The 24,598-nt window shown below is 40.6% G+C and overlaps 1 protein-coding gene and 1 long non-coding RNA gene across 4 annotated transcripts in view; one reads left to right on the top strand and one right to left on the bottom strand.

Annotated features, from left to right (window-relative positions):
- The window catches only part of LOC115615411, a 136,283-nt gene that overhangs the window by 88,006 nt on the left and 23,679 nt on the right, over positions 1-24,598 (top strand). For both annotated transcript variants that reach the window (XR_003994043.1, XR_003994042.1), the window contains exons 3-5: positions 15,102-15,214; positions 21,054-21,167; positions 22,245-22,324. This is a non-coding gene — a long non-coding RNA (uncharacterized LOC115615411). The remainder of the gene's footprint in view (positions 1-15,101; positions 15,215-21,053; positions 21,168-22,244; positions 22,325-24,598) is intronic.
- The window catches only part of PREX1 (phosphatidylinositol-3,4,5-trisphosphate dependent Rac exchange factor 1), a 149,833-nt gene continuing 146,706 nt past the window's right edge, over positions 21,472-24,598 (bottom strand). For both annotated transcript variants that reach the window (XM_030503500.1, XM_030503501.1), the window contains exon 40: positions 21,472-23,672. In XM_030503500.1, coding sequence (XP_030359360.1) covers positions 23,630-23,672 — 43 coding nt within the window. In that variant the 3' untranslated portion in view covers positions 21,472-23,629. The remainder of the gene's footprint in view (positions 23,673-24,598) is intronic.

Genomic DNA, 24,598 nt, shown 5'->3' with positions numbered 1-24,598 from the left:
AAGGTGTTTCTAATAATACTCTTTTTTCACTTGTACTTGAATTCAAGTTACTAAGTAGTCACGTACCCGACTGTGCTTTCTCAGGGCTTCAGGATGTTTTAGTGCTCCCTCAGAGATGACACAATGAAAACCCTCTGATGTGTTTTTGGGAAGTCTCTCATGCCACTGATACTTCACGTGTTTGTTACAGAATGTTTAATCATGCTTCTAACATGGTTCTGGAGGTTTTTTGCATCCTTTCAATTTATTTGTAGGCACCAAATGTTCTTTTTTTTTTTTTTTTTTTTTTTTTTTTTAATGCAAGAAAATGGACACAAAATGTACTTTTTATATGAAAGAAATTCTTGAAGGACAAAGTCATACATTTCATTGCTCTGTAATTTGAATGTGGTTAGATCATAAATTTAAACTTAACCCATGGTAGGTCAGAAAGTAATACCAGTGAGAGCAAGTATACACAGACAGCTTGATTTGGTTTTATTGAACTTGCACACAGCAGATTATAATTTCACTCCTATTTGAATATTCTGAGAAACAAAATTGTCCTTTATCTGGGTTGTCGTATCCTGACTCCATCCACTGGAATCCAGTAAGGCGATGTGTTGCTCAGAACCGAGTCAGAGGACAGCAATTCCTCTGTTCTTGGGTCGAGAGGGGAAGGAAAGCTTCCATTGGAAGTCTCTGCCCTAGTAGGACTTTCAGTCCAATATGTAATGAGTAGCACTGCTGTTCCACTTGAGCAGGCTGTCGGGTTAAATATGTTTCTGGAATGATGCTTCTGGCATAGCCTGCTTAATGCATATGCAGTGCATGTATTCAAGTAAAATAAAAATGAAATCAAATGTGCTGTGAGTGTGTAAGCTAGAAAACCTTATGCCATTTTTATGACTAACGCTGATGAGCTTGGGTGTTAAGCTGGATTTCCCTAGAGCAGAAGAGGCCTCTGGTGTTCAGGGTTGTAGCACTAGTACAGTCAGGCTTTCTGGAGGTGTATAAGACTACGTGCCTATTCCCTGGGGAATAAAAGGCAGAGTGACAGGTGGACTCTAATTGTTCCAGCCTGAGGACAATGGAAGACCGTATTATGGTGTTTGTGCTAATGCAGACATAGGTGTGGAAATACACAGCAAAACGAACGTTGTAAGCTGTGTGGCAAGGACCCCGGCTTGGAGATTCAGAAACACTCAAGTGAAGTGAAGATCTTCACAGACATCTGTGAGTTTCGGACCTGGCTTTTCACAGGTGCGCTGATGTTCTAGCTTTTAGCAACTAGTGGCCAGGAGCTGATACAGATGCTCTTTTACAACTGGTATACAGGCCTCCCACTAGTTGGGAAAAGTTAGTGTTGATTCTCTAGGAGCTTACATGAGCTACAAATAGGGGAAGGTTTTTCCAATGTAATGCTGTTTTGCCTTGTCTATGTTAGAGGGTTTTACTGAGCACCTCCTATTGCTGAAACTGGGGCTAAACCCTATCTCATCTAAGATCATGGGTTTCTATTTCACAGAGATAAACTGCAAAACAACCTCCTTTTCCATTTAGACAGTTATGAAAAATGCTTGCATGAGGCAGACCAGCTTCTGTTTACTGCTTAGCAGGTGAATACTTTGTGTGCTGGAGGGCATGATGAGGCAGGGAGGGAAACAGCAAACAAGATTGGAAGAGCAAGGACATCTGCTGCTTAAAGACAAATCTGGTGTAATTGAAGTAACTGAAATGGGGCCAGTTCAGGAAATAGGCTGTAATATTACATTACAGATACAGAGTTTAAGGACAGGCAATTCTCACCGAGGAAGGAGAAGGAGATATGACAGGGTGAATGAGGAAAGACATTATGCTGAAAACTGAATAACATTCACATGGGTAGCAACTCAGAGACACCTTGAACTTGAGGGTAAAGACTGAAATGGTAAAATAATTATAATAGAAAACAATTACTGATCTCCCAGGGCTAGGTGAAAAGACAGATCAGGAAATATTTATGTAGATGGAGGACTGTACTTGGGCTAGGACATTGATCGTATGAAACTGCAATTACTGTGACACTGACTGGAATGAGAATTACGGAGGGACTTAGGATGCTGAAGCTATGTTTATTGACAGATTTTATTTATCCTGCAGCTTGACAACCTACAAGATTAGAGGCCATTTGGAAAAAATTGGAATGGTTAGTGAAGGAACACATCTGCTGATGCCAGTGCTCAGGTTGGAATGACATCAGCTGAAAGTCAGGATGGAAGGAAATTGATGTTGAGCATGAGCCTGATCCTGATCTCCAGATGTGGGGAACTCCATGTTCTATTGTACTCTAGGAGCTGTAACTTGTGGGTGAATGGCAGTGGATGTCCTTTTATTGAATGACATACCAAGTAGTTTTTAAGGCTGTCTGTCCTGAGCTATGTTTGAAATCACTGACCCTAGTGGGACTTGGGGGGTTTTGTCTTAAACTTTTAAGAATATACAGTTGCTGTAAATACAGTTTCTGACTAGAATCAAGGAAGGAAACAGCAGGTATCTGGTCAAAATTGCCAAGGCTTAGCTTTTGCAAAAGGAAGATGAAAAAGGACAATTAAGCTTGTTAATTGGGGAATAGATTGCAAAATATTGGAAAATGACAGGCCTGGAGCACAATTTAAATCACTGTTTGTCTTGATTAGACAAAAGGGAAAAACTTGGTGTTTTTAAAGGAAAATGTGAAGAGTAGTCTAGATAAGACATTGTGAAAAAGTAGTTCCTTCTACTGATAAAATATTAGATTGAGATTAAATAAACAGGATTTACTGTCACTGTGACACATTGCTCCACTTACAGTGATCATGTCCAACAAAACCACAACTTCTCAAGCTTATCATCAGTAATACATACCATATATATGCAGAGTAGTTTGTAGTAAACCTGCAATGGTCAGTGGCTTTCTGGACCTTCTTGTTTTGCCTGCTAGTCATATTATCTCACAGATGTGAGTTGTGCTGTGGCACTTGTGTTTGTTGGAACTAAGCAATTCTCTCACTAAAACCAGTTAACTCATAATTTGTTTGGCCTATTCAGGCAAATAGCCTTGTATTTGCTTTGATGATTTTGTGGCTGTATGGGGGTAAACCCAGCAAGCTGGCAATGAAGAAATGAATCTTTAAAGCTTCATCAGATGGTTACAATATAAATGTAAACTTATATATAACCCATAATACAATATTGTTATATATATCAATATACTCACAGCAAAGCTATAGAAGGGAAGTAACAAAGAATGTAAGAAGTTTTTAAAGAAACTTCCTAAAAGTAAACTGTGTGAGTAAATAAAAGTCTTCACTCTTTCTCTTGATCAAATAGTGCAGTAACGTTTAACAGTAACACTTTTTTGATGTGCATATGATAATACACTATAAAGCAAGTAAATATTAATTCAAAGTCTGTTATTTCTGTCTTTGGATTGCTTTAAGACAGGATGATAAAAGGCTGATGGAGATATAATGCTAACCTCCTCTGTGTTGTTTTCTTTTATGCCATGGCAGTGTGCTTCCATCCAGGTGACACACTGAGATACCCAGTGTTGACATACGTTTTCAATTCATTAAGAGACTAAAGGCTGCAATTAATTAGATGTTATCACTGAAATAGCAGTTGTCACTCCTCCTTAGTGACAGATTGCAACAGCTACCCAAATGCCAGTGCAATCTTTTTGAAGCTAATGGAACTGTTCAAAAGTTTTCTCAAAAACCCTTTCAGTGCCACTTCTTGTCTAGCTCATTTGAAGGCATTGACAGTCTCTCTAGACCGGTTTGCTCTGTAGCCATCACACTGAACTTCATTGTCCCTTAAGATAAAGAGAGATCCTAAGTGGAGACTGTGCATCCGCAACTAGCTAAAAGTGGACTGGCTTTTGTGGATGCACAAGAATTGCCATACTTGTCCTTCACCCTCTGGATGATGTGAATTTACTCCACAATGCTCCAGGCTGCGCTAATGCGAATTTTCAGCTTCTTGGCTTGAAATAAAGTTCAGCCAGCTTGCTTGGAGCACACACAGAGTATGCTTGTGTTTACTTGCAAAATACCTTCTTGACATAGCGTGATCCAGCATAAAGCTATTGAATTTAGGGTGTACTACCTGCAGTGCTTCAGTGTAAGCCTGGAGGATACCATAACCTTGAAGGGACTGGATGCATAGGGTGATAATGGAAGTAGCTAATGCCAGCCTGCAAAAAGATAACTTGTGGAATTGTTCTGTCAAGGTAGTAGAAGGAATTTACACTGACAAGGCAGGCATAAATACTTTTTCTCTGAGGTGCAGATGGCAACAGAGTCACATGGCTCAGTCAGACCACTGGAGTCATCACACATACCTATAGAAAGCAGAATGACAAACATGCAGAGAAGGTCCTATTCCAACAGTCCTTACTTATACGATCAGTCTTGCAGAAGTTGTTTAAAACCCATGAGACATGATTTGCAGAAAGTCCCTTACCTTGTCTTACAGTGACAGCTCATTGTTAACTAATTGGTAGTGTGTATTTGTAACGGTGTAATGAATATTTGATGTAAAAATGTCTCTCTTGGGAGCTTCCGTGAGCCGTTTGCCAGGAACGTTCATCCTTACCTATGAGATATTAACTCTTTTGCACAGACAAAGGGGGACTGTTACATTCCTCCATTCGTTCTGCCAGGTTCTTGGTTGGTAAAAATCAGCATATATCTTTTGGATTGAGATTAATGGGCCAGCATCAATTATACCACACATGCATCTGTCATGGTAATTTAATAAATTTATAACTCTTTTCTTTCCAGAATAAATATGATTTTGAAATGTGGTTATCATTAGATACCTTTGAATAGCCACACCAGATTCACTGTATCTTTCAGCAGTCCTGCCTGGATGTTCCCTCTGTAGAATATTTATAGAACCTGAGCAAAACGAGGGGAATAAACCATTTCAGAAGAATTTTTTGTGCACATGCTTTTTGCAGGCCAGAGAGTAAGAGGTTCACACATAGGCACACAATTCCTACTGCTTCTTTCAGAAGGCAAGCTCAGGAGCGATGCGAGTAGGGTGGAAGGGTTGGCGGGGGCAGAAGAGGATTTACAGAACGTACCCTGGGTATGCTCAAAGGATAGCTCAATATTTGATGTGCTCTATCTGTGAAGTTGCAAGGGGGGAAAAGGGATAGAACACAAAAGAGCAATAGCAGGGAGGAGTGCTTCTAAGCTGTGTGTTTAGAATGTACCAGCCATGGTACAGGAATACTGTGCATTTCGCTGTGGAGGTGCCTGGGGGAAGGTGCATATTCTCTTTGCATATTCAAGTTCTTTCTAATGTACAGGCTTTTGAGCATATTTTCACAAATAACATTAACATACAGCTGCTGAATGCCAGCTAGAAATGCGTTGTTCTTTCTGCAATATGCAGATGTGATTAGTGCTAAAAATATTACCTCAGTGAAAGCTCTGGGAGCTGTGTATCTTTCCAATAATTTGTCTTTTAGACACCAAAGAAATAGTAAAAATAGTCACAGAAACAAGAAAAAGAGCTTAGCTCTATTCCTTCTGTTATCTGCAATGTAATTTTATTCACGTAGCTCTAGCAAGCTGTTTTCTGAATTTCTTCCCCCTCCCCTAAATGCCTTGTCTGTATTTCCGAGTATGTATTTTAAGCTTTCCTACTTATGCAAAGGGAATTACCGCCATCTCCTGGTCAAGCGACAGGGAATAACGAAACATCTCCACCCTCTCAGGAGCTGTAGTCACCTGCTCCCTGGAAGCAGGGATTTTCAATGCGGATCCCCATAGACTTGGTGCAGGCTTATTCTTATACCAGTTATTTATCTGACCATTCAGAGAACTTAACTCATCGTAGGTTGGCAGCCGGGTCCAACGGGTCCTGACGTGCTTCCATCAGTGGTGTAACATGGTCTTGTCTCCACTGGTGAGTGGAGACAAGTCAATGATCTGTTCTGTAAAAGGAGGACAATTTACACATTCTTTCATTAGACAATGTCTTAGACTTCTTCAACAGTACCCCTACAGATCAACAACACCCCTTTGTGCTATAGATCAACATAAATTGTGTCTCTACTGTTATTTTTGTTTCCTGGAGTGACTATTTCAGCACAGGCCATTCAAGAGCTTAAAACTCAGTTGGGTTGAATGGCTAAAAGCACAGCTGAATATCATCATCCTCTCAACTAGTCATATATTGCCAGTAAGTGCCTTGTTTTCTTTACTGTTTAAATAACATTCCTGCCAACTGCATGTGAAAAGGGACAAAATGATTGCCTTTTGTTTACTGGGAAGAATCATTTCTATAAGGCATTTATGTTCGCCCTAGAATCTAATCTTTAGTATGATTATATCTTCTGTGATCTTTTGTCATCAGAAAATTCTGGTGTATATGTAAGCCATCTTCTATATTTATTTATCCCAACATGAGTTTGGAATGATCACTCCTAATTTTTATCTCCAACACCTTCCCTTCATTGTGACCTTGAGTTCATAGGCAGAATTAATTAAAAAAGCCCACTCGAGTATAGCCACCTTTGGAGTGAATCCACCAGCTAGTAAAATAGAAAGGTTGAACTTCTATATGCTACTGTGTGTTGTGTATTGTGGTGTCTGGAAAATACTAATAATAAGGAAGCAAAGCTGAAAGTACCATTACAGCATTTTGAGAGTTTGGCTTTTGTTTGACAAGAAAAAGTCATCCTTAAAGCCTGAGACCAGAGGCCTGCAGCCATGCACAGTGTTGGCTTAACACAGTGCTCGTTCCTATCCTTTCGGTGCTCTAATTCCACAGCGCTCTCAATGGACTCTGCATGCCAGAAATAGTTTCGCCAGTTCTTCTCTACAACAAGACCAGGAGCAACGTTTAATCTTATTTTTCATTATTCATATTTTCCATTTATATTTACAATGGAGTGTAATAGTCTTTTGTTCCCCACCTTGTCTGAGGGGCCTTAAGGATAAAGGATTTTGTGTTTAATGATTTTCATGTTCTTACTTCTTCAAGAGCACAGAGTAATTTATGGAATTCTTTCCCGTGCTCAGTAGGCCTCTGCTCATCCCATTAACTGTTTCTGGTAAACAAATGATCTCAGAGCATTTTGTTATGCCCTGAAGATGTGCGTGTTTGTATCATATGTATTAGCCAAATGTTCCATAGTCCAGGAAAAAAACAAATGCAGCAGAACAGATAATTGTGAAGAGCCTGTCACCAGGAAATAATTTAGAAAAAAATCAAACCTACCCTGGTAAGTTTTGGGTTATTTTTTAATTATCCTCAATAGGCATACAAGATGAATGCAGATTAAGATTTTGATCTGTCTTTGATATAAAGCCTGACAGCAGCAGAAAGCAAAGCAGGAATGGTAGCAGATTTAATCATGGGCTTTGCCCACATTCAGCAGACCAGCAGGGCACTCATTTCAGAGACTCATAAGATTATTCTTTCCTCCCTGTGTAATCCTCTGCCTGCTTTCTGGTTCACTGACAGCATCTGAAGATGTGTTCTGATCTGATGTGGTGCCACTAACAAAGGAATTCTCTCCGGACCTCGTCAATGATAGAAATTGCAAAAGATTTCACTTCTAACCTGGGAATTGATCTTTAGACTCATTTCAGAAAAACACTTGCCAATCCTCTGAGCTGGGAGTCAGTGAAAGATTGCACTTGTTTTCCTGTTCTCTTGTACAGCACCCGATTTTTCTGTTAGCCAAAAGATGAACCCAGTGAAGACAGCAGTGGTTTGCATCTGAATGTTTTTCATCCTTCGGGTTTACTGTCAAGACTATACTTTCTAAATCTCTAAATAGTACAGGACAATCACGTGTTCCTTTCTACTAAAAAAGAAGTCATCATTGTTTCCATCTTTTCACAGGGTCCTTCACCTCACTTAACCTCCTCATCTCCCCTCATCTCCCTCTCCCCTCCCCTGAGGTTTAAAACTGAAGGCCCTGATCCCTATGCAAAAGATGATGGATGTTACCAGATAGTTTTCACTATGCCTTTGGTGGAGGCACAGGCAGAGCTGACAGGGTAGGTTAGCCAGCTGCTCATTGGGTGCTTTATCACAAACTTTGTGTGTTTACCAAACAGCAGCCAATGGTGGGATAAAGTGAGTCCTCCAACTTCACACTGAAACAGGGGAGAAATGCTGGCATGAGCCATTTGTTCAGATGTAGGGCCCGGAGCGGCAGCAGGGAGGTGATGGTCGGCCCCTGGCAATGGTTGACATCCTTACCTGCCAGCAGTAGTCTTCATTGTCATAGCGCCTGTGGCTGCACTCCTCAACTGGCCAGCAGGAAAATCTTTTCTTAGGTACGTCTGTGTCCAGGGTTGCAGAAAGGTGAATACCGGATGTGACTAAAGTACTTCAGAGTGGAGTTACGCAGCATGGAGAAGGCAGTGCAACAGCTCATTTCTGCTCAGAGGAGGACAGGCGGCTTCCCCCACTCCTCACTCTGTGCTTTCCTCCATCACCTTGTACTGATTCATTGAACCTTGCTGTGAGCTGATTCAGCTTGCTAACTGAGCAGGAAACACACCAGTGAAAGAATGAATAGATTTCTGCTGAGTTAGCAAGTTGAATCAGTTCACAGAAAAGTCGAGTGAGAGCCAAACCATGCACGGGATGGGGCTGGAACCCTGCAGCTGGACCTCTTCTCTTTGGCTCCAGCAGGGGTTCTCCATGTACACTGTGTACCCTTGCTTGTAGGCAACCAGCCTGTTTGAGCTTATGTTTAAGCATACACTAACTGCTTTGCCAAGCAGCATCTACAACCGAAGGAAGGGATTTTTAGGGAACTAAATTAATAAAAATCTGCTGTTTTCTGTAGAAGTTTTGTCTAGGGAAGGACTAAACAAGAGCTAAGGATTTCAGTGTTGCGGGACATGTCAATCACATGGGTGGATGCCAACTTATCTCTTCTTGTTGTGTATAAAGTGATGATGTTTTGTGGTTCTGCAAAGACATTTATTAAAAATCTCTTCCATATAAGCTAGAAGATTATGAAGAAACTATAAATAGCAAAAAAGAATTTATTAGTTTACAATCTGGCATACTTTCATCTTTGTTCTACAGCATCCCATATTAAATCATACTGCAGCACTTACTGCAGGACTGAAGCAGCTGTATACAGGGTGATATGAATGCAGGGAGCCAAATTCTCCTTCCCCTTATACTGACTGTGCTTTCACTGCTTCCATCAGAGACACATTTTTAAAAGACTTAGCCAAAAGCCTTTTAGGTCCTGTTGATGGGATTCATCTGTAGGATTAGCCATTGATCCTTTAGCAGTGATTTTAATTTTAATATCAAATAATCATTCTTCCTGTGAGGAAGCAGGCTTAAACAGGAAATAATGCATCCTGACATGGTTTTGTGAAACAATCATCTCTTATGGTACTTTCAGTCAGGAAATGAGAGAATGCCTCAGTCTCCCCTTTGGCAGTCCCTTGTTCTTCACTGTTTTGTGAAAAAGGGGAAAAAGAACCCCTGGTGATTAAAACACAACATTCCCTTTTAACCCTGCTCTTTTACCTTTCTTCATTTTTATTATTGCAAGAGTTGATGAACTGTGATTGGTAAGAGAGAGCACAGATTGTGCACTTAGTCTTACCATCTGACTTAGTTAATCTTTCCAAATGCAGTTTATTCTGAGTGTTAACTGTAGTGAGTTTAATGGAACACAGGGATAAAGTGAGAAACTGGAAACAAATGCTCTCTTTCTAAAGGCCAGTCAATAACTGAATAGTTTGACAATCCCAAACCTCTGCCACTTTAATGTAATTGGAGTGTTTGGAAAAGACATTACGTTTCAGCACCTACTAGCATCAACTTCCATTGTTGGTGATACTCCTATGAATACATTCAGGTTGTGCTGAATGTACTTTACAATAATGTGCAAGGAGTGGGAGTAGAGGGTTGTGCTGTCTTTTAGATCTATTTTGAGGGATTTTGCAGTTTTACACAGATGGCAGTTTGCTGTGTATATTGGTTTTGGGGCACACATGGAACCTCTCAGTATGTTTGAAGGTTTTTATGGGCTGGACTGTCTGAAGCTAGCGAGGCTGACCATGTTTGAAGCTAGTTATGGGGAGTCTCTATAGCAGTCCATCAGCTGTGGTTTCTCCAGATGAGCAATGGTGGGGTGGGAGGTAATATTGCTGGAGTGATATGCAACAAATCATGTGGATGATATAATGTGAAAAAAGGTATGATCAGTGAAATTCATTTTTAGTAATCACCCGTAATAGTGATCCTTCAGTTATATCGATCAAAAATTGCTTTCCGAAACCAATTTCCTGTGACTCCTGGAATGTTTGCTTCTTACTCATAGTAGTAAGTGGGGAAAATTTATTTGGAGAGAGCAAGCCTGGGAGAGGCTTCATTTCTTTTGGCCTTCAAAGGTGAGAAACAATTTCACATCTGTTTGACTGTCATTGAGCTGCAGTAAAGAATATCACCAGGAAGACCAGTTTACAGCAGTTACAACTAACTTACCTGCTTTGTCATGACAGGGTCTGTTGAATCTTTCTGCATAGAAAAGCTAAATTCTATATGTATCTCTTTTGGAAAGCTCATTATTTTAGGGGTGTGTGTATAGCTATAGGGATTATTCTTTTGAAATGTCCTACTGACAAAACCATCCAATTAATCCCAGTGGAGCTATCTGGATATTTAATTCTTTTCTCTCTTTAGGGGATCCAACTGCTCCAGACAGTGTTGAAAACTTAGCCTAGTATTCTTAATGCATTCTCCTTTCAGCTTTAGGTATGGACAGCATAATTGTAAAGAGATACTGGAAATGTCTTTGATTAACAGGGTGGTTTAGTTTTAATTCCACAGCCCCTGCCATTTTTCAAAATCTGACAGTACAAATTCACATCTAATAAGGGATTAATTTGGAACAGTGCTTGTGTCCTTTTATGAATTCCTTGAACATGAATCCAGAAGTACATTTGCAACTGTGATAAGAACACAGCTTTGGTGCTTAGCTGGTATTTGGCTGTTTTGGGAGGAGAAGACGCCTGTACAGACTGTGTGCTGACTACCAGCAACTATCTGGAAGCCATAAGCAAGGTGGCTTGGCCCAGCAGAAGTTTCAGGCTGAGGAAGAGATGAGTCTTATTCTCTCCTTTGCTCTCTTGCCATGTAATTTACCTCCTCTATATTTCTTCCCATGCAGTGGCTATTTAACAGCCAGTAAATGCACAGCCCCTGTAGTTGCTACAGATTGCTAATGCAGAGGTATGCTGGAATTGTAGCTTAAATTCCACTGCCAATTGAAAATTGGGAAGTTTCCTGGAACCTTTATCAAAAAGAGACATACTAAATGGGACTGTGGTTTTGTAAGTTGTGGCTACCTGTCATAAATTCTTTCCCCCTACCTGCTTTTATGTCTGAAACAGGCTGTTGAAACCAGCAGTGTTTTTACTTACTGCTGCTAAATACAGATATTTCCATGAGATTTAATGTATTTTAGAATTTATGGGTATCCATGAATAAAACTTATCTAGTAATGAGGAAAGAAGCTAAAAATAGGCTGTTTCCTGTGGCTTTTTTTCATCACTTTGAGATGAGATTCTGGTCTTAACTATCAAGTTAATGCAGATTCTAAACAGTATTGCTGACTCTTTTTTTCATGGGGAGAACCCTCCAAACTAAAGGAAACTCACTTGGTGGAGGGAGAAGCCCAGAGCTGCCTAACAAGAAGCTTTCTGAGGTGTATATAGAAAGGAAGAGCAGGAAAAACAGTCACAGAATTTAAAGTAAGGATGGTTCAGTGGTCAGAGGAAGCCTAGGCTCCTGTGAAACACAGTTATTTCTGTGCTGCAAGAGAAACTTCTTGTATGACACTGGGCATATTGCTTGCATGCAGGTTCTCCAAGTTCTTCAAAAGTGTTGGGAGGCCTCAACCATACGAATAATTCTTGTAGTGTTTAAGACTCAGGGGCACCATGCAGGTTTTCTGCAATGGTTTCTTTTCCTTTTCTAATACTTCTATTGTTCTAGTTTCTCTCTGATTGCCACAGAACTCTGAGCTAATGTTTCCAGGCAATGATCCACAAAACTCTGAAAGATTTTCCAAAGCTTGGGGACCACATTTAAAACCTGACTTTGTACATCCAATGCCTCATCATTTCTTTTGTGTGACCAATACTCTGCAGTTATTGTTAGTGAATTTTAGTTGCCATTTAATCACTTCAGCCACTCATTCCTGCAACGTTCTATTGCAGCTCTGTTCACTTGCCTTTGGATTTTGTTATCCTAAAAAACATTTTATCATTTGAATTTTTTTCACAGGACTATTTATCCCTTTTTTCAAATCATTGGTGAACAAGTCCTGGCAGATCTCAAGACAGATCTGAGCAGTGCAGTGCTGATCACACCTATCCAGTGTGAAAACTACTTTTTGTCATTTAACAATTCTAATGCAGACATTTCAGTTAGAATTAAGTCTCTGAGATCTTGTTCTCATTTCCCAACTGTACAGTGGGGAAACAGTGCTTCTTACTTTAGAGGCATGCTGTGGGCATCAATACAGTTCAATATTATTGGAAGCTAGTTAGAAACTGCAGTCAGAGGAGAAGCAGATAGAGCAAGTGCTGTATCCCAGAGCTGGCAGTCACCCAGACTGGGAGCTGGGAGCCCCTCCTAGGCCTGGCAATAGAGGTAATATCCTTAGTGAGCAAGGGAGGAAATTGTTTTATCTCACTGCAGCATCTTTGGGGAGAGTAGTGTGGTCAAAAGGATGCGTAACAGCAGATGAAATATGAGATTACCACTAAATACAGCCCTATGTTGACTACCTGGTGGCAAAAATTCAGCTGAGGCACTCACTAAGGGCTAAAGCTAGAGGAGGATGTTGGTGAATCAGGATTGTTTGTTTTAAGAAGTAGGTGTGAAAACCCCAAAGATTCTAACTTGGCAAACTTCTGTTCTGAACTTTGTAATTATCTCCTCTTTATAAAAATAAGTGAACCACAGCCGTGGTCTAGACTGCATCTCAAACCCCCCCTGTAATGCTCTAATGAGGTATGGTAATAAATGTAGTCCATAAAGCACTTCTGGCTAATTGCATTATACCGGCTCCTCCTTTTTATCTCTATCTGTTAAAGAGCTTTTAAAGGCAACTAAATTGGCTTTTAGAGTCAGATTGCTTTGAAAGGTAAAAATACTTCCACTGTTTTCCTAATCTTGCCTTCCCATTTAAGCACAAAATCTTTTAGATAGTTCAGCTGGTGATATGCAGTTAGTAAAAGAATGCAGAATAATTTGTGAAATAGTACATAGATAGGCAAGAATTAGGATGGATGTTTGGTGCACACTGTTGAAAAAGTTGAAAACTTATGATGGGTTTGACTTACCTACTCAAACCCATTGGTTGTTGCTGGGTTTGGGTTATATACGCTCTATAGCATTGTGATTCCACTGGATTTATGGAATCTACATCTGATTTACACCAGAGTAGGAAAAGAACAAGGCCTGAGGCTTATTATTTCTTGCAGCAAGACACGCTATGTGCTGCACTAGCTATAAAATTGCTTCTATTTCTCAAAACTTTATTAAAAGCTCCTCTAAAATGAAATAGAACTGAGTTCACGTGGGATCAGAAATAAATGATGCATCCGTTCCAAATGCTGCATTCGTGTGATAGCTTCATTAACTTCTGTGCAATAATTTCCAGATAAATTCCATCAAAAAAGCAAGTATTCAAGCACCACTAATAATATGAATTTGATTTTGCACATTAAAACTGGGATAAAGCCATACTAATTATTTTTAATTATCTCAAGATGAAAATACGTCACTGATGTAAGTAATTATGTAAGTCATTTAAAGCTGATTAAATAATAATGAGTCTTTGCTCATTGCCTTCAAAGTGCTTACAACCAAATTTAATTTTAAGCAGGATCAAGAAAATAATCACTGGATTCAAACATTAATTACTAATTTTATTCCTAATTCATTAAAAACAGACTTCCCCCCCCAGCATCTGCAGGGCATTAATTGACATTTTACAAAATGAGTCATTATTTTGGCATGGAGAAGTATTTTTCAAACAGTGAATCATGACTACCAGGAGGGATCGGTAAAGAGCTCCGAGGGAGCTTTGAGTTCTTAGAAAAAGCAGCTCTATTTAGAGCAGCTCGGCTGCTCCAGGTTGACTGGAAAAGTAGTTGTAACTCTTTGCTCTTCACACTAGCCAGGGAGGTGCTACCTACCTTCGATTACTGGCAATTGGAGAGTTCCTTAAAGCAAACCAACAGCTTGGTTAAGCCAAAGTGGAACGGGATAGGCAATGGTTTAGGTCAGTTTAGAAGTGTCAGGATCAGGAGGTTTACTGCTTTCTTTCCAATCAAGCTGGAAATAGATAGAGAATCTGAGCCATTTGTTCAGCCTTACAACTGTGGGATTGGGTTTGTTGGTTTTCTTTTTGTCTAGCTTGTCTACACTAGCCAGCCTCCTGTGTTAGGAGCTGGGGAGAATGCTAACACCCTCCAAAAACTTGATCAACTTTTGGATTGTAAATTCCTTTGGGAAAGGACTGCCTTTTTAATATGTAACTATAAAGAGTTTAACCCAATGGCTAAGTGGTCCTATATGGTAGAGTAAGAAAAAATACATTAATATATAATTTTCTAACAGTAGATCTTAAGCCCCAGTGGGATTATTATAACTATACTGTAACATACTGACTAGTATAACCCATTGGTTTTACCCCTTGTTCCTGCAGGTAAGTCAGTAGCTCAGTTTTGCTCACTCAGGTTGCACGCTTTGTAAGTCCCGGGTGATCAGGACTCTACCTAAGGGACTGTGCTATCATTAATGATACTTCATAGAAATACTGAATGGTTTGGCTTGGAAGGGACCTTAAAGCTCATCCAGTTCCAACCCCTGCCATGGGCAGGGACACCTTCCACTAGACCAGGTTGCTCCAAGCCCCTGTGTCCAACCTGCCCTTGAACACTGCCAGGGATGGGGCAGCCTGTTCCAGTGTCTCACCACCCAAATGAGTAAGAATTCCATTCATACTTTTAGGAACACTTCCTGTTTATAGTCCACATTGTGATACTTAGTTTCACCCTTCTCATCTTTTTGCTCTTCAGAGAATCCGTCTTAATCGCAGCAGAACTGGACACAGCTTCCACGACTGAATAATCAACAGAACTACAGCTTCAACAAGGAATCATTTAAATTGTGAAGGAAAACCAGCAAAAAGGTATTCTTTGTTCTTTTCGTTCCATAGAGAAGGTATTATTTTGTAGTTACTCAGAATGCTGTCAGCCATTCACTAGATCTTGGGATAAAGGGAACATGATTGAAAATAGAAACTGAGATGTTCAACACAGCCAACACATTGTCCAAACATCACCTTTCTCTCAAATGCAATGACCTGAAAAGGTGTGTGTTTTATTGGAGCTGTGTACATAGCAATGGATAAGCCTGGAATAACTGTTATTTACTGCTTAGCAGTGGAAAATCATTATGTATTTGTTAAATTGTCAGTGTAAAACAGAACAACCCGTACAAGACAGACAGACATTTATTTTAATAGAAAGCTATCTGTAAGATGGAGACAGTTAATCACTGCAAAGCAGTCCCAGCCTTTTAATGAGCACAGGACAACAATTAAAAACAAAAAACCAAGAAAATTGGAAGTAACACTGAAGATTAAGGCCATATGTCAGCTGTAGCAAAAACTGCCTATCATCATGTAGTACACAGGTGGAGACTGGGCAAAGAGCACAAGTTCTGTGTCTTCCTCCCAAATTTCCTCTGTATACTTGTGCCTGCAGGAGGTGGCAGCCCCTGTCCTGGCAAATTGAAAGCCCAGGTTTCGCTGCAGGGCCAGTTTGGAAGCTGGTGGTCTCAGGGGTGCCCTGGCCTGGCCTGGCTGAGCTGCAGCTGTCTCCCTGCAGCTGATGGCAGCAGCCGGTGAGCTGAGAGCAGACAGCAAGCGCAGCGCGCGCTTTGTCAGCAGGGCTTCGGCATCGGCCCCTGGCACTCCCAACAGCAGCAGCAGCAGCCCCCTGGTGAGCCACTGCTGCTGGTAGCTGTACAAGGAGAAAGAAGTGTCAGAGACCTTCTAAAAATAGTACCTATTGCTTAAACGGGGACTATTTACTCTTTTGCCCTATTGTTCTAAGGCAGCAGAATTTCACTTCGCATCACTTCTATGTAAGCCATGGATGGGATTAGTACTGGGAGTACCAGCACATGTTCTCATTTGAAGGTTCCCTGGTGCTATTTGTTCTTTGCTCAGGACAGTTTATGAGTCCAGGCTACTGAACATGCTGTTAAGATTCTAAGGAAAAGAACTGGCACAGTCCCAGTCCATGCCCCTCATCTTTCCTGAACAGCAAATAGAAAAAATGCAGAATCTCAATTGATTCCAAAAAGCAGGCAGTTAATTCCTTTTCTCGTGACTAGCTGATTGCCCGGGTGATTAGGATCAAAGGAGAAAGCAGGCTAGAAAGAAAGCCAGCCAGATTTACCAGGGAAAGGACAGGAACCTTATAAAAAATGATGCTGATTACTGACATGGGAAATGTTGGGCTCTTGGAGTGTTCAGAAACATTGGGCTAGGGATCTTACTGCACTCTGTAAGACTGCTTCAGTGCCCCTTTCATGATCTACCTTACCCTCAGGAGGAAAGCTTATTAGTTGAGGTCTCTGTTTCTTAATTTGAATTCCTTATGCTCATTTACCTTATTTTTATGATTATTCTCTTCCTCTTATGTAAAAGTAGCTTCTGAAATAGAACAGTGTCTCTCCTCAACCTTGAGTCGTGACCACATAGCGCTGCATAACTTGTCAGCGAGAGAGGTGAGACATGTACCAACTGCCTTATTCTCTGATCTCTGTCATTTTCTCCAGCATGAAACATTGCTTGGAGAGTAGCCCATTATTGCTACTATCTATGGCATGTTGGCTTAGTTTGTTTCTCTTGGGTTTCTGTCCTGGTCTCATGTATTCAACTCTTTCAAGGCTGAAGCAGGTCTCTTGCTCAGTACCTCTTCAGGAGGTGGAGATGAAACCACTATTAAAAACTTAGAGGCTTGTCCTTGCCTTATAATAATGTTCAGGCTACTAGACTTTGGGGATTTAGGGAATTTGACAGGGTGATTTTGGCTAAGAAATAAAACTTAACATGTCTCTACACGCAATAATGGGATAAACCAGACGATCAGTTTTCACCACACAGGAAGCCACAAACAAAGCTGTTCTTGAATCTCTCCTTTGACTTGTTCTTCTCTTTTGCTATGAAGAGAAGGAAACCCAAATCATAGTATCTTGATCAGAGGCATGAGTGAAGGGATTTAACTCTTGCATTATTGTCTTCTCCCTTAGAAACCTATCGAACCCTTTCAGGTGTAGATATTTAATCTCTTTGGTTGATTCTTTCAGTGATTGGAAAGTCTCCCCCAGTGTAAGCCCCTGGATAGACAGGAAAATGAAGAGTTCCCCTTCTAAAGACAGCTGAGAGCACTGATAAGCTGGTTGTATCATCAAAGGGTGGAGTAAGGTGATGAGGTATGCCTGGCTGGCTGTCTGGAACTTCCTCACTCTTAACTGCTGGATGCAGTGAAACAACACACACTTGATGGAAATGATAGAAGTTGTAACCATCTTTGGGATTCTGACCAAGTGTCAGAGCATATAAAACTGAGTTTAATGCTCTGAGGGGAAACTCGGGACCCATTTCAGGGTCAAGGGACATTTCAGATGCACAGCTAGGCAGCAATGCATTTTCCTGGCTCCAATTTTTATCTTTCTTTTTGCAGAGGAGGGGGAAGAGATCTAGATCTTCAGTTCATGCCCTGTAAAGGCAGAATGCAGTTTATACACATCAGGAAAGAGCTCTTGTAATTGTCCCTTATCCCACAAAACCAAAAAGGATTTGAACATCAAGTAGTTTTCTTTTTACTTTCTCAATCTTCTTGAAGTTCGAAAGGTTCTTAAAGCAATAGCCCAATAGAAATGTCTCCAGTTCAGACAGCTCTCTCAACCTTCCAAACCCGAGTGCTCTGAATCCTGTCTGACAGCAGACACATTGCTGTGACCACCTGGGCAGTGTTTTCTGAATGGCTTGATTTCAACTCTGACAGACACAGAGAACACAGCACACCAGAAACAGCCCAGTAGTGCTAAAAGGACCACATGGATTACATGATACAACACAAAAAGTTGCACAAATTATATTAAGACTTTTATCTTAATGCAGGATACACATGCTTAGTTAAAAATACAGAAACATGAAGAAAACGGTAACACTATTAGTACACTAGAGTCCCTCAAACGTAACTGGAAAAACCCTCTCAAATATTCTGTACATTTTTTCTTTTTACAAAACATTTGAAAATGCCAATCCTATAAACTGATATAAAAATATCATTTCTGAAACATTTTCCTAAAACCAATGAAAGTTCTGTTTCATGCAAAAACATACTATACATTTCGGCATTGCTCCCCCTGCCCAGACGAGGTAATTGATCTTAGGTGCAAAATGAGCTGTAAATGCAGTAGTGCTGTAGCAATCCTACTTGAGCTCCTATAGCTGATCGTCAGTTACCTGTTAAAAGCCTTTGAAATTTGGCCTAACCAATGGTCAGCCTACTGTGGCCATGCCTCCCCTTTGTAAATGAGCAAAAATGAAGGCCTTTCAGCAGTCCTCTGTCCTCTGCACTGAGTTGTTTGTTCCATAGTATGCTAGTGCAGCGAGTCTCATCGTGTGGTCTTAGCTCATCTAGAAACAGCTTTGAAAGTTGCACTGCAAAAAGCAAACCTACTATTGTAAGATAATCAGGTCCTTTGTCTTTAATTCTGCACTGAAGCCAGTGTAGGCTTCGGAATGCGAAGGCAAAACCCATCCAGCTGATCAGGGGCCAGCTGCCAACAGATCTTTCTTCTGGCACACTTGAATGCAACTGTGCAGCACAGCCTGATTCTCAGAGTAAATACGCTGACAATTAGCAGGACCTTAAATAAACAGGATTCTTCTCATGCCAAACTGTGTGATAAAAGAATTATCAATTACTTTACAACCTAAACAGTGCTTCTCTGAAATCCAGATTGAGTATCTTCTTGCCAAGGCCATATTTTTAAAATAGTATTCACCTATGTTCTGAATTCTGATATTCTTTAACTCAAGGAGTAGGAACTGCTGAAGGTAAGGGAGTCTGAAGAAACTTCACATATAAATACGAGTTTCCTTGATGGTATTAATGCATTGTCCTTCTAAATCCTGAAATGGGGCAGAGCAAGTACTTCAGTCGCCTTTCCTTATACCAAGTGCTCTCAATTAATATATTTATGGGAATGAGAAGCAGAGAGTTTTACATATGTTATTGTGATGTTTACCCTTTTTTCCATCTAGTTTCCTGTTTTTCAAGTCATTAGAACTGTATTATATATGTAAAGCACTGACAGTTTTCAAAGCAGTTGATAATTTTTCTCCTTTGAATCTTCACAATACCAGTGATAAGAAAATAGTTCCCTAGTTCCCTCCTCAGACTGCAGCAGGGAGGAAAAGGGAATTGCAAAATTCCTTTTGCTGTTTGAAGGCTTTTCTTCCCCGTAAGATGATCAGCTACTGCAGACTCCACTGAATGGCAGATTTGAGCTTCATCTTTGAATGCTCTCGTGCTACACAAATACCAGTTTTAGCTACAAATTGTACTGGGCGATTTGATTAATCAGTGATATCAGTATGTCTGTGTGCATTTGTGAATAAGCTGGTTTGATGAGCCCTTTGTTGGGTTAGGGGTTGGGGTTTTGGCCCTTTTACCAGTGAACCAGGCGCTTAGAAGCCGTGTTAGGCAGTCATAATGCCAAGGGTTATGACAGATGAAACACTGTACGTGCTGTAGGAATGGCTCAAATTATCTTTACATTGAAATTCTGCTTCTTAAGCCTGTGTGGTTTATATCTTCCAATTGCTTTAGAACTAGGAAATATTCCCAAATCAGCACTATTTGGTGATAAGACAGTATGACAGAGGAAAAAGGATTTGCCAGAGTCCAGGTGGATTTTTCTTTCCAATGTTTTTTATTCTAAATGGAAATGAGATGTATATGTCTAAAACTGTGGTTTCTCATCTAAAAATCCCACTATTTCAGTCTGAAAATGACTGCTGGAATATGAAAATGACCAATGCTAACAGATAGCCAAGGCCAGGATGTGAATGGCAGTTGATACCTTTGCAAATGCCATGGACAAAATCAGACAAAGTGGGGCCTGTGCACATCTGCTGTAGCCAAATGGGGCTGGATGGGGAAGGGCCACCCAGTGTCCTGCACCACTGGGCACTGCTGCTTCATCTTGTAACAAGCCCCTCTGTCAACATTATTTCTTTTTTCATCAGAGCCTCATTGGGGAAAAAAAGTTTGTAGGCCCAGAACAATTTTAGGGCCATATTTTTCCCTGCTTGCTTGTACTCCGTTTTCTCCTTGTGCCTGTATTTATGTTCAGATACCATTTCAGTATCTATCCTCACCATCTAGCTACTGCAATTTCTTTTAATTATTTGGCCTCTGCACAGTTGCTTGAATCTTCATCATCTCCATCCCAACTGGAAATTTGTCTCCTAGTGCAGGCTGAGCTTTCATAATTCTACCCAATTGCATCTGAGTCATCTTGTGACAAACTCTATAATCAAGGTCCTTTTTGTTATCAATTAACAAGACATGTAGCAAAATACTTTGTTCAGTCTTCAAGGGCATGAGCTCGTATTTCTACTGTTAACTTTCATCCCATTCATTTCATCCCCTTCAGTGTGCAAAGTCTTCCAGGGTTTTTTTGTGTGCACCCAGACCCACCTTCAGATCAGTGCCTCCCAGCTTAACATCAACCCCAGCCTCACAGTACCTGCACTTCAGGCAGTAAAGAAATTCACTTACAAGCCTGATACAGAAGAAATTCCACTTGCAGCTGCCACCCACCCCCCTCTTTTCTGTGTTGCCTCCTCCTCTCTAGCCAGCTGCTTACACACCTCATCATCACGCTGCTAGTTTCCATTTTCTCCATCTGACTGTTTTCCACATTTTCCATACTTCCAGTGTATCGGATGCTCCAAATCTGCCATTGGACTTGCTCAGTGTGGAGGGCCTGATTCTCACTTTGCTTTTGGCCATGGAAATCCTGCAGCCCTTATCGACTCTCTTCACTTGCAGGTAGGCTTGTGCATTGCGCTCTCATTTTCCACCTCAACCTGGTTTTTTCCAGCATCAAAACAGGTTTTCTTGTCCATGTTAATAGGAAGACTGCAGTGAAACCACATCTGTGGCCAACACTGCACAAACAGGAAGAGTTTAGCTCTACACTGCCAGGTTGGGCTGACAGCAAAACCCACTTTTCCCTCACAGTTTCAACTGCCACCTCTTCATTGCTCCATGCAAATAGCAGAACTTAAACTGTCCAGCAGAACTTAGCGCTAAGGAACTAAAGCGTATAACAGAAAAATAAAATCATACCTTCTTTCCTTAGAATATAAACCAACTTTTAATAATAAAAACTTCTATCACATACATTTCAGTGGAAAACAGTGCACAGTGTAAATGCCCTTAGCTGCTCTGCTACACATCTTTAATGTTTACAGTGACTGTAAGCCTGGGCTGGGATCCTGAACAGGCTCTGAGATTGCTGCAGTTCTGCTGAGCAGAGCCAATGATGCAGCCAAAGCAAGGACCTTGGCCTATGTGTTCTTTTTATTTTGGAACTGTTCCTACAGTTCTTCTAATACTAAGTACATTTTAAGTTGAGGATTCAGTAAAGAAACACCCATTGCTTCTTCAAACAGCAAATGGCAAGAGTAACTTCTCCAAAATTAACAAAAAGTGCATTGAAATAATGACCTGCTGCTCTGGCTGCAGTACAAATAGACACTTGGTAACAACCCGTGCATCCGACAGCCAGTGGGGTGGGTTGTCCTACCTCCCTGCTATAGGTCAGAGGAAATGGATAAAAGTAAGAGAGTAAGCAAAAACATGGTCCTTCCCCAAAATTAGCAGTCTGTGAGTGAAGGGGAAAAAAAATTAAGAAACAAAGTTTCAGAACAATCTGCATCTCCAAACTTGTCACAAGCCATTTTGTGTTGAAGTGTAGATTAAAAAAATCATGAGAACTTCCTATCCAAAGGGAAAAAGTCTAATTCTAGGATTTGAGTTGGTTTGGATGTTAATGAAATCAAATTAAGCCAGCTAAGAAACAAACAACGTCACAAATAAAAACCCCAAACCTTTATTTTCTAGAATATACATCACTGCAAAGCGCTTCGGGATGTCCTGACTCGGAACTGTTCCAAAGGAGGCTGCGGAGAACCAGAGGCACGGTGAGTCCCCTGCACACCCTGGCCTGCACCGGCTGCAATTCCAACTCCCTGGGGCTGGGCGGTCGTGTTAAGGCACTCACTCCAAAAGAACCTTATGTCTGTCCTGAGACTGCTGACATGTTTCAATGCGTTTCAGCCAGTAATTTGGGAAAAATTACCGTGCTTAGGATAATACTGACAGGATGGAGAACAATGCTTCAAACAAGAAAAAAATAAAGTACATTATATACATGATTCCTTTTTTTCTTTTAACTTAGAAGCACCCCTAATACATCTTAATAACCGTATTAAAGACTACTTAAATACTGAAAGATTTTAAATAATGTAGATTTTTTCAGTAAACTGGGAGTAGCTGTGTAACTGCCAGCATATTGGTCCCATTTTAAACAATATAATTTTTATTTAAATCTTGTATATATAATAACATGATCGAAAACACATATGCCACTCCACATAAATAAGTATAGTTCTTCTGACCTGTTTTAAAAACTACATCTGTTCAAATAATCAGGTTATAAGACGGTATTTTTTCCTTTGTGAAGTTTCCTTTAAAATCTTTCACTCCCAATTTCTCCTCTTAAATAGTTCTGTATTTCCAGAGTACATAATAGGGCATTAGTAAAAAGAGTTAATCAAAAACCTGAAAGCTACAGTAAGTAAAATGAAGTAATGTTAGGAAGGATTATGGAATGTATACTCTGCAGCATCGGGAGATCACTTCTTACGGGGCCGAAGTGGAAAATTACTCTAGAAGAAATTCTTGATGTTCATGTTTGAATAAACCATGGATTGTGCTACTCGTCGTTCAAAAGTGCAGGTCAGTTCATGAAAAGTGGTGTTTCTGAGGCTGTTGCTCCAGGACACTGACCAAAATTACGCTGGCAATTAAACGGATGCCAGATGCAGTACGAGGAGCGTGAGAGGCGGCATAACCAATCCGTATCTTGAAGTCCACTACATTGAGGTGGCAGCACAAACAAGTCACCAGTAAACCTGCGCTGTCTTGAAAGAATCGTCACTTTGCCAGGCATCTAGGAGATGGCAGTAACACCCACCTTAGCTCCGGGGTATTTGTTTCATGGATTTCTTCAAGAAGTCAAGGAAATACAAGAATCCCTGCACATGCTGCAGGAGCTCAGAGGCGGGTGCCTGGGGCCAGCAGGTTCATCCCTGACCAACCCAGAGCAGCAGCGGCGCCTCTCTGGGTTCAGCACCGTTGGTGTTGGTGGTGAGTGGGGGCCTCAGGCAGGGCTGCTCCTGGCTGTACACTCCACTGATGCTGCAAGGCAGGTGCCTCCCTCACCTTTATAAATCTCCATCTGTAGGTGGCTGGCACAACCTATAGAGTCTTTAAGGCAGATGAAGTCAGTATTAGTTATGGCAGTAACTAATTAGTATGGTATTAAATATCACAAGGAGGGTAAGATAAAGTTACTGGCGTAGTATATGAGAAACAACTGCTCCTTTATCATTCTATAGGCTTTAGAGCTAATCCAATATCAAGAATACCACTATTTTTAATAATTGCAAATTTAGAAGTTCCACTAGTGATTTATTAACTAAAGTATTTACAGTCATTGCTTAAATACTATTTGGGACTTTCCATCACTCCCTTTTAATTTGACCCAGTTTGGGTCTTCAACAGTCCCTTTTTTAATTTCTTTTGCCTTAAACCCAGTTCAGCATTTTCTTGGACAAAAGCGCTCACCCCTTACACAGACTGAGCCACCAAACCAATAAAAACACATCTACTTGTTGACATGAACAAACTTTAAATTCAGTCGTGTTTTTAGAGAAACTTTCTGAATCACCAGGTTAGCAGATTGAGACCAGGGGTTAAACCTAAGCATGTCTTCTTACCTGTCATTCACATAGTACTGGTTGTGGTGGGGTTTTCTTGGCTTTTTCTACTTTACATTTGAATAAACTCCAGTCTCTTATAACTTCTCTTTCAAGACTGCTGTTACAGCGTTTGACTAACCTCAGGTCTAGGAAATATAATCCTGAGAATTAACCATGTCTCCTTTTAACTTTGCTCAGTTTTATTTTACACTATGACAGTGGAACCCAGTAGGAACACATGTATCTGAGCTTTATTGCCCTGAAATAATCCAAGCGCGTAGTCCTGGAATTTGTCATTGTGATTTAGAGTGTATATGAAAGAACTGCCTCGTCTTAGGATTTGTTTGTAAAGCTGTTTCTTTTTGAACATAGCGTGCTGTTATGGTCATAAAAATGGACCAAAGTGATGTACAGCCATTAATAAGGCAAAAG

The sequence above is a fragment of the Strigops habroptila genome, chromosome 13 (genome assembly GCF_004027225.2).
Source record: "Strigops habroptila isolate Jane chromosome 13, bStrHab1.2.pri, whole genome shotgun sequence".
NCBI lineage: Eukaryota > Metazoa > Chordata > Aves > Psittaciformes > Psittacidae > Strigops > Strigops habroptila.
The sequence above is the reverse complement of the archived record's forward strand: the minus strand, read 5'-3'. Positions and strand labels throughout refer to the sequence as shown.